This window comes from Lissotriton helveticus, chromosome 11 (genome assembly GCF_964261635.1).
Source record: "Lissotriton helveticus chromosome 11, aLisHel1.1, whole genome shotgun sequence".
Lineage (NCBI taxonomy): Eukaryota > Metazoa > Chordata > Amphibia > Caudata > Salamandridae > Lissotriton > Lissotriton helveticus.
The window spans coordinates 1,128,323,073-1,128,339,255 of NC_136072.1; the positions used below are offsets into that span (position 1 = coordinate 1,128,323,073).

General features: G+C 45.3%; 1 protein-coding gene across 2 annotated transcripts in view; it reads left to right on the forward strand.

The window, feature by feature from the left end:
• Positions 1-16,183, forward strand: part of PI4KA (phosphatidylinositol 4-kinase alpha) — a 517,988-nt gene that overhangs the window by 295,066 nt on the left and 206,739 nt on the right. For both annotated transcript variants that reach the window (XM_078667865.1, XM_078667866.1), the window contains exons 20-21: positions 5,609-5,717; positions 8,937-9,073. In XM_078667865.1, coding sequence (XP_078523991.1) covers positions 5,609-5,717; positions 8,937-9,073 — 246 coding nt within the window. The remainder of the gene's footprint in view (positions 1-5,608; positions 5,718-8,936; positions 9,074-16,183) is intronic.

A 16,183-nucleotide genomic window follows, 5' to 3' on the forward strand; every position in this document is an offset into this window, starting at 1 on the left:
AAGCTGATATCAGCCCGAAGGGGTATAACAAGGGAAGAATCTCATTAGAGGGCATGGTGACAATGAGAATTTCATTTAAAGACAGGCACACAGTGGGGAAAGTGTATGTATCCACTAGCGGCTCGACTCTATTGGGATGGAAGCATCAGAGGGAGTTGGGAATGAAGTTAGACCCGAACAACAAGGAGCAGGTGTTACTCATCAACCCGGCAGGCATAGCAGGGGACCTCACCGAAGAGTTTAAGGAGGTATTTAGCGAAAAATTGGGTGTATTTAAGAACTATATGCACAGGATTATTCTTAAGGAAGGGGCAGTACCCGTGGTACACAAGACTAGATCCATACCATTGCGAATGAGAGAACCTCTCCAGCAGGAACTCCACAGGTTGGTTAGTCAGGGAGTTATTACGGAAATTGAGAGTTCAGCATGGTTGGCCCTGATTGTGATCACGGCAAAGGATGGAGGGAACAGTATAAGACTCTGTGTGGACCTGAGAGATCTAAATGCCAATATCCTGGTAGACAGGTTTCCTCTTCCCCGAATCAGTGAGATGTTAAGCACAATCCGGGGGGCCAAGTATTTTAGTGTATTGGACCTGTCCTCTGCATACTACCAAATTAAGCTGCATCCTGATTCGCAAATCCTAACGGCATTCACCACCCCATTTGGCAACTTCAAGTTTCAGCGAATGCAATTCGGTTTGGCGTCGGCGGCCGCGGCCTTCCAACGAGTCATGCAACATGTGTTGAAAGACTGCAAGAACACGATATGTTTTCAAGATGACATTCTGATCTATGGCGGATATGATGGAGAACACAATGAGATGGCAAGGAAGGTGTTAGAGAGGTTGAAAGAGGTCGGGTTCACCACCAAACCAAGCAAGTGCAAGCTTGGGGTAAGCTCGGTGGACTACCTTGGACACACCTTATCGGAGGAAGGCATCAAGCCAAAGTGCGACTTGGTCAGAGCAGTAAGAGACGCTCCCACACCAAATAACAAAGAGGACATACTATCGTTCTTAGGCCTTGCGGAGTACAAGGCTAAATTCATCAAGGACTTTGCCATGGTGTCGCAGCCCCTAAGAGAATTGATCAAGAAAGACAGTGTCTTTGCATGGGGGAAAGAACAAGAGATGTCCATGAAGAGCATAAAGAAGGCGATCATTGAAGCCCCGTTTATAGGTAAATTCGACCCGAATGGAACCACCATCATCTCGACTGATGCCAGCAACAGAGGAATCGGGGCCACATTGGCGCAAAGAGAGGGGAACAAAGTCAAGGTTGTGGCTTTTGCATCAAGAACCCTCACTTCATCGGAAACAAACTACTCAACCATTGAAAAGGAGGCACTAGCCGTCTACTGGGCCATCCAACACTACAAGTTCTTCATCTGGGGAATTCCCTTCGAAGTACAGACTGACCATAAACCTTTGGTCTCACTTTTTACTAAGAAGGACATGGAGAGCATGACGCCCCGCATAGCTAAATGGGCTGTGGGCCTGCAAGCCTACAATTTCAGTGTTACCTACATTCCAGGGCAACAAAATAGGGTTGCAGATTTCCTATCCAGAGCACCAGCAGGTGGAGAGGAGGTAGAAGAGTTGAATGGTGACACAATCCTGGAGGTGAGCCTGGCAGCGGTGGAAAAGAATGAATCGGTAACCCAGATGGAACAGGATGGAGTACTGAAGAAAGTGAAGAAACTCATTATTACTGGATGGCCAAAGAAATGCAAGGATGTGGAGACTGAGATCCAACCGTACTGGAATGTGCGGGAAGATCTATCAGTGGAGGGGAACTTTATACTCAAGTCCGGAAAGCTGGTTCCCCCGGAAGCTTTAAGGAGTCAGATCGTGGAACTAGCGCACGAAGGACACCTGGGCCGTAGTTTGAGCAAAGCTAGACTACGTATGGACTACTGGTTTCCAGCAATGGACAGTGAGATGGAGGACAAAGTGCGGGACTGCTACGCATGCAGCCTGAGTGACAAGTCTAAAGTCACTAAACGAGCACCATTGTCACCGGTGGAAGTTCCCAATGTTCCATGGGACAAGTTAGGTTTCGACATAGCAGGGCCCATCCATGGCAAGGGGCCCCAGGATTGGTACTTACTGGTTCTGGTGGACTACTATTCAAGCTGGATAACCTGCAAGATCGTCCACAATGTGAACACAAAGTCAATCATTGAGTTTCTGAAAGAGGTGTTCTCGAGTGAAGGCATCCCGTTAACGCTGGGTACGGACAATGGGGTACAACTGGTCTCAGAAGAGATGAAGGAATTTCTGAAAGACTGCTCCATAACTCATGTCCGCACGCCACTGTATTGCCCCAAGGCCAACGGCAAGGTGGAAAGAGTAAACCGCATGTTGAAAGAGTGCATGCAATTGGCCAACCAGGCTGGGGAGAACATTGAGGAAGCAATAAGAGACATGCTATGGGCATATCACACTACGCCAAAGTCCACTACTGGACGCACCCCATTCGAGTTACTGAGAGGGAGGAAAGCAGGAACGAAGCTGACCCCCAATTGGATGGGAAGAAAGCAAATAGAAGAGACTGATCCAGAAGAGATCAAGAGGAGGATCGAAAACAATCAATGGAAATACAAAGAATGGTACGACAAGAAGTGGGGAGTCAAGGAGAGAGAATTCCAGCGAGGACAAAATGTCTACATCAGGAAACCGGAGAGACTAAGGAAAGGGGGTGACAAGTTTTATGCCCCCAGTACCATCAGAATGCCGAAGAGGAACACGGTGGTCATGGAGGATGGAAAATTATGGAGCCATGACCGGGTAGTGCCAGAAGGGGGGGAAGAAGCTAGGACAACCACTAGAAAGATGGAGGGTGGAGACATCAACAGAGGTGTTAGACAGGACAGAAAGAGTGATAGACTAAGGGTCTCCCCTCACTGGCACAAACAATACATAATGAGATCGTGATCTGAAATGTGAACCTAATGTGGGTTAGAGTTACAGAGGGTCTTCTGTGAAAGACCATGGGCCAGGTTTATGGTTGGGATGTTTTTTTCCTGCCTCCACTCTTTGTCCTTCCGGCTCCTAACCGTCCCCATCCTTTCCTTCCTTTTCCCCTAAGGAGGATGATGTGTTGTAACTTAGAATGCTCCCCTCGCCTTTTCCCCGTTCCCCCCTTCCTCCCTGGTACTTTGGTACAGACCGTTCTGACAGCTCGGCGCCTGCTATCGAATGTTGAGATAGCAGTCGCATCCCTTGATGGCAAGCTGGCGGCATCGTTATGACTTCTACTCAATAAATTGAAGCATTCTATCAACCCATATGTTATGTTATGTTATGTTATATGGGACTTTTATAGCGCAACGGCTACTCCAAAGGAGTGTCCCGGCGCTTTGTGCTCCAGACCTTGAAAGAGACTGGAAAACATAACAGTGAAACAGAAACCTAAAAGGGGAAAGCACACTAACCATATCGTTTCCTCTTTACTACACATTGTACACAGCCCCATTGATGTCATGATACTTCGCCCCAATGATGTAATGATGTCTTGGTACACAGCACCAGTGATGGCATTGTACACAGCCCCATTGATGTCATGATACTTCGCCCCAATGATGTAATGATGTCTTGGTACACAGCTCCAGTGATGGCATTGTACACAGCCCCATTGATGTCATGATACTTCGCCCCAATGATGTAATGATGTCTTGGTACACAGTTCCAGTGATGGCATTGTACACAGCCCCATTGATGTCTTGATACATAGCCCCAATGATGTCATGATACATAGCCCCAATGATGCCATGACACATAGCCCCAATGTTGTCATGATGTCTTGGTACACAGCTCCAGTGATGTTATTGTACACAGCCCAGTGATGTCATTGTACACAGCCCCATTGATGTCATGATACATATCCCCAATGATGTCATGATGTCTTGGTACACAGCTCCAGTGATGGCATTGTGCACAGCCCCATTGATGCCATGATACATAGCCCCAGTGATGTCATGATACATAGCGTCAGTGATGTCATGATGTCTTGGTACACATCTCCAGTGATGTCATTGTACACAGCCCCATTGATGTCATGATACATATCCCCAATGATGTCATGATACATAGCCCCAATGATGTCATGACACATAGCCCCAATGATGTCATGATGTCTTGGTACACAGCTCCAGTGATGTTATTGTACACAGCCCAGTGATGTCATTGTACACAGCCCCATTGATGTCATGATACATATCCCCAATGATGTCTTGATGTCTTGGTACACAGCTCCAGTGATGGCATTGTACACAGCCCCATTGATGTCATGATACTTCGCCCCAATGATGTCATGATGTCTTGGTACACAGCTCCAGTGATGGCATTGTACCCAGCCCCATTGGTGTCTTGATACATAGCCCCATTGATGTCTTGATACATAGCCCCAATGATGTCATGATACATAGCCTCAATGATGTCATGACACATAGCCCCAATGATGTCATGATGTCTTGGTACACAGCTCCAGGGATGTTATTGTACACAGCCCAGTGATGTCATTGTACACAGCCCCATTGATGTCATGACACATATCCCCAATGATGTCATGATGTCTTGGTACACAGCTCCAGTGATGGCATTGTGCACAGCCCCATTGATGCCATGATACATAACCCCAGTGATGTCATGATACATAGCGTCAGTGATGTCATGATGTCTTGGTACACATCTCCAGTGATGTAATTGTGCACAGCCTCATTGATGTCATGATACATAGCCCCAATGATGTCATGATGTCTTGGTACACAGCTCCAGTGATGGCATTGTACACAGCCCAGTGATGTCATTGTACACAGCCCCATTGATGTCATGATACATATCCCCAAAGATGTCATGATGTCTTGGTACACAGCTCCAGTGATGGCATTGTGCACAGCCCCATTGATGCCATGATACATAGCCCCAGTGATGTCATGATACATAGCGTCAGTGATGTCATGATGTCTTGGTACACATCTCCAGTGATGTCATTGTGCACAGCCTCATTGATGTCATGATACATAACCCCAATAATGTCATGATGTCTTGGTGCACAGCTCCGGTGATGTCATTTTACACAGCCCAGTGATGTCATCGTACACAGCCCCATTGATGTCATGATGCTCAGCCACAATCACAGGTTACCTTTGCACTATTTTGCCCCAGCACTACAAATATCGTTCCCCGCCAATGATCGTCTGTTCACGTCCTTTATGTTGCTTAGTTAACTCGTTTCAGCAGATAGTATCTGTGCCAACGGTTTGTCTACCCGAGCACCATTGACACCAACCAGATTCTATGCCTCTTTTATTGCACTTTAACCGATGATGGATTTTTTCTAATTCTTACCTTGAATTAGTCAGTCTAAGATTTTCGTTCATAAAGTGTTAAACATCAGGGAGGCAACTAAGTGCTTTCATTTACTTAGTGCTCCAGACTTCCTAAGAACTTTATGTTGTGGGCTGTAGACTGTATATCGGTCTTAGTGGTTCTCCGCTTATTCTCTTGGGTTTGACCTTGGATATTTGTTCATTTTGCAGTAAGCACAGTGAAGCTGCCTACTCCCTACTCACTGATTGGTCTCTTTCTATCTCTCCTCCTAGCTCACCAGAAGGCTGCCACCCATCAAAGAGGCGAAGCCCCGGTTGCAGAAGCTCTTCCGGGATTTCTGGCTGTATTCGGTGCTCATGGGGTTTGCAGTGGAAGGGTCGGGTAAGTAAACACTTCATTCCCAGAGAATGGTCTACAGTGCATTTAAAGACCAGCCTTGTTCTGTGCTCCACCAGCTCCGCCGTGTTTTACACCTGTGTTCTGTCTAGGGTAGTGACCGCGAATGCCACCCCCTGCACTATTCTTGGGAGTGAGACCAAGGGATGGGACCACTGGCACCATGAGTCAGTCAAAGCCAGGCCACACATCACTTTATCTCCCTTTCAGATGCACCAATGTTGGGGCATGTAGAGCTTGTTTTAGGACATACAGCTTGAATTCCACATAATTCAGTTTGGTGATTACTTTTCTGGGCCACGAGAAGACTGTTTCGAAAGCCAGCAGGCCCACACAACCACTTTACTTGTCTGATGGACAGAGGTGGCCAAGTCAAATCTCTTGTGCTTCTTGTAAGGGTTGATGCTGTCCTTCTGTGGTGACCTCTAATGCTTGACTCTTTAAGTGTCGCCCTAACTTGTTTTGCTACATTAGATTGGATTATAGCACCTGACAGCTTAGCTGTGCCTCAGTTTACAGATAGAAGACTGTCATGGCCCTCAAACCGCTGAGTTGTTTCTGCATTGCACAGGTACTGCATGCAAGTCTCTACAGAGCTGTCCCCAGTGGTGCTCATATGTGCTGCTCAGACAGCAGAGCTATTCCTTGGCTTTCACTGGGAACAATGGGAAGCTGCGGAGACAGGCAGGCCGTCATGGATTACCTAGAATGTTACACGTGTATATCCAAGGCATAGGTTCTGCCTCCACGTTATACCAGTGGTGAAGTAGGTACTTCACGCAGCCGAGCTGTCCACGGTATGAACTGATGACAAGCACCTGCATGACTTACAGCACTGGTGTCCCTCACTCTCAGACAGCAGAGTGATTCCTAAAGTTATACCTCAAACACTAAAGCCAGCTCTCAGGTCACGCTGTAAAAACACATTGTGTTTAAGGTAGCGGATCTGTTCCTCGTGTTGCAGAGACTATTCAACCAGGTACTTCGAACTGCAGACCTATCCCTTTGACTTTGGTAGATGCCTCCTGTTGTTGAGACATGACAGCACACATTGTGGAGAAGTGTGGCTCACTGGTTAGAGGAGGCAGACCCTGAAGCAGAGGTCAGACCCGGGACCAGGGTTCAATTCCCGACGCGGCAGGGTCTTGAGCCCAAATGTCCACGGACTCGATAATTCTCGCTTCGGTGCCTACTCGAATCGTGGGTTCACACTCTGCAACTCTGGGCAATAGCTTGCTTAATCTCCACTACGGCCCCCCCGCGGCGGGATGCCTGGCTTTCACCTTGGGGATGCCCAGTACGGGTTATCTCACAGGGAAAAAGCCAGGACGGGTTCCCAAAGCAAGCGCCTTGAGACCTTGCGGTGATAAGGCGCTATATAAGAACCTTTGACATTTGACATGACATAGGTTCTAATGGCTGTGTGTGGGGCAGTCAGTACTTGGCTCACTTACAAGGACTGTGTGATGCTTCCAGGCCTCCTCGCTTCTGTACATGATGCGTTCTTGAAAATTCATAGAAGAATGTCAAACGATATCCCAGGGTACGATGTTGAGTTGTTGATGAAATATGCCAGTGCTCTGATCGATTTCCTATCGGAGGTGATCACTGATGCTCCTACAGTTTTGGGGTCCTGGATGTGCTAGGGGTCTTATTGAGATTCTCAGGATGCTAGCACTCCTGAAGGTTACTTATTTCTTTCTGATCTTACAGACTCCGAGTACAGCTCAGACCGAGGTAAAATCCATATATGTTACAATAATGTGAAGCACTTATCACCTTGTGTCATTTATTCACACAACACACAGCACATAATGCATATTAGTCACCCAGTCCTCTTTTGATAACAACACACAGCTATGCAAGTAACCCCCATAGCTCCATCATGGAAAGCACCAACGTTTGACACCTAATCCTTATGCCCCTTCTGCATGTATAGCACTCCATTCCTTGCCACTGATCCACATTCACACCAGCAGATGAGCACATAAACCCTGTAGATCAATACAGCACTCGCAGCATGTAAACACATCAGAAAGCAAATAATCCCCATTATTACACTGTGTGGAAAGTACTAAATCCATTGCTAGCAATCCGCATGGCCCGCAGGGTGTAGTTTACCACGGCACGCTTTTCATATCGCAGCCCATACAGGCTCTGGGCTCAGTTCCTTCCTTCGTTCCTCGAAAATAAAATAAAAAAGAGACCAGTAAAGCTGCTGTGTAAGGTTTGGAACATTGACCCAACAGGCCTTGTGTTGTATGCTATCATGAGCAGGCCAACCACACTTTGGAATCAGCTACCCACTGAGATCCGTCTAACCACAAACTACCTTAGATTCAGAAAAAAGCTCAAAACACATCTCTTTTAATTTGGTTGTCCGCCCTTACAGCTATCCGCAGCGCGGAGATACCCCATTTGGGGTGATTCCGGCGCTTTATAAATGACGTAAATAAAAATAAAAAATAAAAAACCAGGTGGTGTGTTGAGCTAACACAACAGTCTATGAGGTTGTATCAGGAGGGTCATTAATAACACAGTATCACACGTGGCCAGGGGCTTGGACAGCTAATGCTCTCTGCAAAGTTGACACTTGAGTGGATAAACATTTGTCAGGAGAGTGGTTTAGCAACAGGCCACCTGAACAAATTCATATAACAGCTGGGCGTTTGCCACTAGGCCCTCTTTCAACTCCACAAGTCCAGCAAGTGGCTCTCTTGTTGTTTCATTGTTGGTACAAAACTCTGGTGTCTCAATTGTTACCCAGCTGGGTAACCGTCCCGGTTTCATTTTGTCTTCAGTACTTTGTTGTAGTTCATGCATTGTTTATACACTATAACTTGACCCTTGATAATTCTGTTTGTATTATAAATATGTGTTGTGTTGAAATAATATTGGCCTGACTGACAGACGACTCAGTATGATTTTTTTCTTAACACACATCCTTCAAAGTGTATGGAAAACCATTACTGCCTCATTGCGCCAATGCTGAAGACGTTCACTGTCCACTGTTGTACAAGAACTATTGGATAAAGAGCTTTTAAACTGAACCTATTTTTGCTAACTAGGGAGGTCACTGTATTTGTCTCACCAACATACATCATCCACATCAGAATATATTAACCTGGGTGAATTATATAGTGTAGGTTCTGCTTTTTAGTGTGTTCTTGAAGATTGTTTTTTTTTATTTTTCTCTTCCTGCAGGTCTTTGGCCAGAGGAGTGGTACGAAGGGGTCTGTGAGATCGCAACCAAATCACCACTGCTTACATTTCCCAGCAAGGAACCCCTCCGCTCTGTGCTTCAGTACAACTCGGCTATGAAAAATGACACCGTCACATCTGTAAGAACAGATTCTGCTTCCTTCCATTTCTTCCTCTGTCCCCTCACCTCCATGAAACTCTTACTTTGTTTTAATTCTTCAAATAACAATCAAATCCTTACGCTGTACTTAGCTCAGAGTAAACCAAGTCGCCTAGATGTGGATATAGCCAACAACCAGTGAGTTCCTGCCTTGTGCTTTCAATCACTTTTATTTGATGATCTGTCGGGCCCCTTTATGAGGACCCTGGATTTTGGTGGGGCATTACAAGGTGGACCCTCATGGTCCTCTCAGAAGTTAGATAAGATCAGCAGAATCTGAAAGACACACTCGTATTCCATAGAGTATTCCTCATTTCCCACCATAGTTTCAGCCACAGATTGCAGCTGCGTTAAGCAACTAGTCTCTGCATGAACCACATTGGGTTAGGGGAGTTATCGCAGTCTCATTATAGGTCCTGTCTGTATTACCAGGAACCTTGTAAAGAGACCATAAGTTGCAAGGTCAAACTTGGCCTTTATTTTACATTTGTTACATTTACTTTTAGCTATCCAACCAGGTTTCACTGGTCCTTGTTGTTCCATGTAGTCCATCTTGACTCCAAAGTATGTGTGGCTGGTATATGAAAGAGTTAATGTCAAGCATGTGTACATTTTGAAGTGATTGTGCGGGATGATGAGCAATTTCAGTGCAGACAGTGTGCTCACCTTCCACAGTCGAGAAGACATTTAGCATTACTGGTCCAGCACTGAAATGTCCCCCATTAGACTATTTCAGTATTATGAACAAGGGCACAGCAATAACTATTTGTAAGAGTAATAACTGTTGGGGACATAGCAAGGGTGAATTTCTACATTGAGAGACGATATTTGGTACTCCAGAGGTATAATGCTCCTGGGTGCTCAGGCAGACACACGTAAAAGTGCAGCTTTTAATGGATACTTCAACCCACAACTTCACATCTCTAAGTATTCCCAGGCATATGGAATGGATCAAGAAAAGTTTCTAGGGACACGAGGGGCACTAAGCTCAGCAGGAGCTGCCACTAAATGCAACAAGCCTGCTGCATATAGACCCCCCTTATGTGATGATATCTGTTCCTTTTTTACAGCTCACAGAAAATACTGATCCAAAAAGTTCTACAAATATTAGTCTGATCTTCCTAAAATGATTCTTTTTTACACACTTTTGACTTTGTGCCATGCTGCTGTTGAATTTTTCAGGCTTCAATACCCGCACCAAGTAAAAAAGGCAGAAGTCTGCCAGACGCACAGCTCCTGATAAAGACTTCTAGCCTTAGATTCCCCACCTTTTGAATAATCAAAGCATCAGACTGGATTAAAAAACCTTTCAGCAGTACTTCTCCACACCGTCAGGTGGCATCGTGCTGCTCAACAGTGCCATTGTTCCGCTCAGGAAATGATGTGCTGAGCCTAAATAGGCACTGTTTCTTTTCTTTCTGCACCACCAGACGCAGATCTGGAGCTACTTCTCATCTCTTTAAGACCCTTTGGTCAATCACAATAAATGTTTTCAGTGTGCAAGGAGCAGATCACCTCCCAAAATGACAGGTTTTAAGCCCTGAAAGGAACGTTGCGAGCAAAAATGTCTGCGACAAATCCTTAACAAATTTGCTTGTGGTGCCTGGGGTTGAGCCATGACTCTTAAGGCCTTCATTGACTGTGCTTTGATGCACCCAAAGGCCATACGAGACGGCAAGGAGGAACTTTACATTGCCAAGCCCCAGAAGACAACGAGACCAGTCCAAGTCGAAATTTCTAGAATTCTCTGGAGTCACTCCAGAGGTCGGTCTTCGTCTAAATCCATATCTCCGAGTAAGTCGAGAAAAAAACACAAGAAATCTAAGTGGGACTTTTTGGTTCCTTGGCAAATCTTTGCTGACGCCCTCGAGTCGAGAGGTTCTCCACCCGTATTACCACCCGGTGAGTTTTCCTTCAGTGCCAGCTGGACCCTGCAAACCCATAAAAGGGCTGCTTCTTGCTCAAATCTTGACTCTGCCTCGGAGCCATGGTCCATGCCGGTCCACGGCACCTTGACGCCGATTCCAACTCCATTGACGCTGAACAACGAGGTCCCAATTATCCTCTCTGACATGGAATTGGCCCTGGTTTAACTTCAACCGATAAGGCTGTGCCAAGCCCTTGTGGAGACTGCACGTCCACTTGATCTGCCTCCACAAGAAGAACGCACACCTTGCATTCTTGGTTTGGCACAGAATTGAACAATGACTATGATGCGGCTGATGAGATTGGCCAACCATATCACAAGAAGAATTGGTATGACCACTTTCAGGGGCTGTAGGCCCCTATTCCTCCTGTCAGTGTGCAAATCTGTTTCACATTAACTTACCCAGAGCGCACCAATGACGTGGACCGGGAATGATGTAGTAGTCCCTATATGGACTTTAGTGCTCCTTGATTGGACCCATCTCTCGTACATATACGCTCCAACATAGATCAATGGTAATACAATTCCTAATAAGAAGGCAGGCACGGGCCAAAGTTTTAAGGATAAATATAAAGAATAAAGACAAATTACATGAAATATCTCATCAGCATCAAAGCATACCGATCATAAGTACAACAAACTTGGTAAAACTCATTGGTAAATCCAGCATAGCTTTACCTCCAGAGAGTGGTAAGATGGGGGTTCTGTTAACAGGGGAAAACCACGTCCTCTTATAGGACTTTAGAACACTACACAAGTACATGATTCCCAGGATATGCACTAATGGGGACGAGTCAACAATAAACAATTTTACTATGAAATGCATACAAGGATTCCGTCATAATACTATTACATTAGATTCAGAGGTCCTCCGAGTTTATTCAGTAAGCGTGAACTGTTATACTGTATAGAGAGTGGTCTGCACCAGCTAGATTGTCCTTGGTTAGGTACACTTAGTCCCCAAGACTTTAAAAGCTCCCGTCTTTCCATGTAAAGCTCACAATTCTTTATTTGGGCAAAGGCAACAACAATCACATGGTCTATTGCAGCGTCATTTCAAAATGGAAGTTTGGTTTATGTTAGCACAAAATTGATTTCACACTCATTAGAAGCTTCAAAAAGGGAAAACAATGTTCACATTCTGCTGATTCGGAGCTCCTCTCACCCCCCTTGTTTTGCAGTTGAGGAGAGTGCTACCTCTGCCATGGTAATGCATATGGCGGCCTTAGACATTTACTTCCAGTTCCTCAACTTGGATGTCAAGACCAGTTTTCTTATGGAGGTTCGTCAGCTGGAGCAAACATCTGCTGAGCCCCTCTTACCTTTTAATGAGCCCCTTACGGATACCTTGATAGGTGCATTGGGCCAAACCTTGCTCTGACCCCCACCACCCCAATCAACTGCCAAATTGCACAGTGTCACCGCCCTGCCCTCAGCGATCCTGCATTTATATCTCAGGCTTACGCACTTGAAAACTTGGTGGTGTAGGCACCTGCGGGCAAAACTAACCCCAGGACATTTCCGAATGCTCCCTCTGATAGGTAGTCAAAACAGCTGGAGGCTTTCAGGAAGACCGTCTACTAGCTTGACACTTTGGTTATCAAATGCCAGCTGTTTGCTGGGGTGCTCTTCCCACGCCCTGTAGCATTCTTTGGCTCAGATCATCCCACATGGCCCTGAAGATATCTGGCCTGTCCTTGCTCAGGCCATGCAGGACAGTTATGGCATGGCCAAGTTCACTACTTGTTGTGGCTTGAACATCACCGCCTCCTTCGGGTGGACTCAACATCCAGGGGACCGCTCTGATCATGTTCAGATTTCGAAACAGACTGCAAAAAACCTGCTGTGGAGGTTACTGGACCGCTATTGGGTCAGCAACAAACCTCTCTCCCTTCTCCACCCAGTCTCCACTGTTTCCAGTGGCATCCCCGCACCATGTCAACATTCTGGAGGTGATGGCCGTCCTTCAAGATGATTAAATGGAGCGAATTATCAATATATGAATTTGGAGACCAGATAATGTCCAAGTGTGGACGAAACACGTTGGCTGTATGATTTATGTTATATTTGGTTTGGATTCAATATTCTGGAAGTATTTGAAATAAATTACAGAATTTTCTACAAATCCAAGTTTGCCTATGGACTTGATTTTTACCTAATCTTTACGCCAATAAAAGATTGATGAAATTGTGTGGAACAAAACGCTCCTTCTAGGGAAGTTTGATTCCCGGTGGCGGTGGAACCACTGAGAGTAGAGCGTTGAACAAATACTATTTTTTGGAATCAACCAAAGTTTCTCACCAGTGCACACATCTCATTGCCCGCACTGCCTCTGGAGTTCGATGAACATAGACACATTGTTTAACCACAAGCTAATATGCCAGTATCTTCTCATTGTGAAAAGGTGAGCACACTGTGCTAATGAACAAAATAACCTGAAAACTTGATGGAATGAAAGGTAGCGGCTACAGAATATATCCAGAGAGGTTGCAGAGGGCAGCAATATTGATAAAGTCCATAAAATCTTTTTTTTTGTGCACAAAACATGTTTACAGCATTTTAGCCCTCCGGTGATTATTGGATCAGCATCAGGACGAAGTGGATAACCTAATCGCACACAGGAGACTATGTCACGATAGGATGCAGAAAGTAGAAGAAAGAAATAATTCAGAATTAAAGAATCGTATAAACCAAAGAATATGGTTCAAGAGGTGGACATACCTTCTATTCCGCTGATGGCAGTGAATTCCTAAAAGAAATGTAAAGTAATTAAGAAATGAGCCTGGTTAAAGAGCGTTAAGTGCAATCAGTGGAAATGTATGCAAAGGTGGGTACACGTGCGCATGTGCTAGGCACATGTGTGAATATACTTAGGCATAATGCCATGTAAGGACCAAGAGAAGTGTGTATCAGATTTGGATTGTAACAAATACACTGCAGAACCTACAATGATAGTTGGAGGAGTTAATACCCACAGCCAATGTGGTGAATACATTTGAGAACAAAATTAAATAGATCCACTCTGCCAATTTTGGAATTGTTTGAGAACTTGGGTACGCAGAAAGACAACTGAGTGGCTAAAGCACAATTATATTTGTCTTGGCCATTTCGTACTTTGTGATGAAACAAAACAGCTGAGCAAGGTGCACCGTCAACAAGTGGAGGGCACATACCGAGGAATAAAAGGATTTGAGCACACTATCAGATGTCCTTTTAGATACTACTATAAATTAATATATAAACTATTGAAGGTGTACTCAAACGAAAACGTATGCCAATCCATGATAAAGACTGTCACAAGATACCCAGGTATAGGCACAAAGTATAGCCAGCCACATGGCCACAGTAATCACTGATACGCAAGGCGGGGTAGAAAAAATGAAGGCATGAGAATTACACAGTCCACGGCCATGGAAAAACAAATTGTGCGGATCTGTGATTAACAATTAAGCTCAACCACAAAAACACAATGGTGGATTCTACTATTATGTTGAACTATATGTTTTTTTTACTTTATGCATAGTCCGTCCAATATAAATCAAGTTGCTCAGACACCAAACAGCATAAATTACATTGACTAAATTGCTGTTAGTGTTTGATGTTACTGTGTGTGGATATCAGATGTCTGATAGCAAGAAGAATAGTTCCAGTATTTAAAATTACCCTATATTGAAGGCAAACTCCATAGGTTAATGATTTTTTCATTTTAGACTGTCCACTTCATGGCTTTTACTAAGTGGTTACAATGATTTTGCCTCTTTAGAAAGAAAATAGTGGTTATTCTGTTTCTTTATGATTGTTGTCACGTTGTTGGACAGAAGGTGGTGACGCACAATGAGCCTTTTCTCAGTTCTATTACACGATGCCAGTAGTTCTTCATGGAATATACTGAGTCTGTTTGAGCTCTCTGGTAATCAGGGGGTATCCTCTTGCCATCAGTTTTTCTGAGAGAAGGGAAATTTCCCTAAAATATTAGTCTTTCCATTTACAGTTCCGATGGATACGAAGGAATTTTCCACATGCTAATCTCCCTTTAAGGCCTCTTGGATGATTACTTTTCTAGAGCTCACACTTTGACTTAACGCTCAGAGAGCCCGCAGGGCAGGATGTCAACAGCAACAAAGACCCCAAGGGGAGCCAAGGGGTAAAACTATAATGACTGCAACTTCGTCGAACCACTCATTTAACACATAGGCGACCAACGTCTCCACAGAAGGTTCAAGCAAGGAACACCGCAGACCAAAAAGGGGTTGAGGGTGGTACGATGGCCATCAACATCAAGGGACCAGGAGACACAAAGGGCCCACATCACGGCACAGAAGTACCCAGAGTTAATGCACTTATGAAATAAACACAAGCACTGCGACTGCCTTGATACCTGCCAAGCCTGGTCAAACTCCTCCTTTAACAAGGACAGTCAGCAACACCAGGGTAGGGACCGATCCCCAGCAAGTGCCCCCGGATCACGGAGAACTCTTCAACCAACATCCTGAGGAGAAACACAAAAGACACAGGAGTCTGCTACTTGGTCTTGCAAGGACGGCTGCAAACAGCTGGACAGGTATTGTCCTAATGAATCATCTTATAATCTACACACCTTGGAGGAGCCCAAAAGCAATGAGTGAACCACCGGAGTCTGGAAGAAAAACCTTAGGCTTCCCACCCTCTGTAAACTGCCAAGCGTGCCGGGCCCCAAGCCACACGACGCAGGCGGGGCGGGAAGCCCAAGAAAACTGCCCCAGCAGGCCAAAAAGTACCACCTTGCTCCATCCAAAATATCGTTCCCGGGAGACATGAAGATATTTTAAATCGATGAAACATACTCAGACTTTTGAGGCAGATCCCCACCTTAGCAGGGGTCCTATCAGCTGAAATAAATAATGAACGAAAGTATACCATTTTTAGACCGGGGATCTTAGTGCAAATCTACCTTGAACCAGGGTACCCACAACCGCTCACATTGACAGACGGTGCTCTGACAGCAAAACACACGTCCTCATCCGCGCCATATTCGGTTCTCAGGAACGCGACAGGTGCCTCCCCCAAGAGGACCAACCCAGACAAATTAGCGGACCCACACACCTGTCCACAGAATAAACTGGGAGGCGAGCTCACAAGGAATAAATGCTGGTGGCTAATGGGCTCAATCAACTGACGACTAAC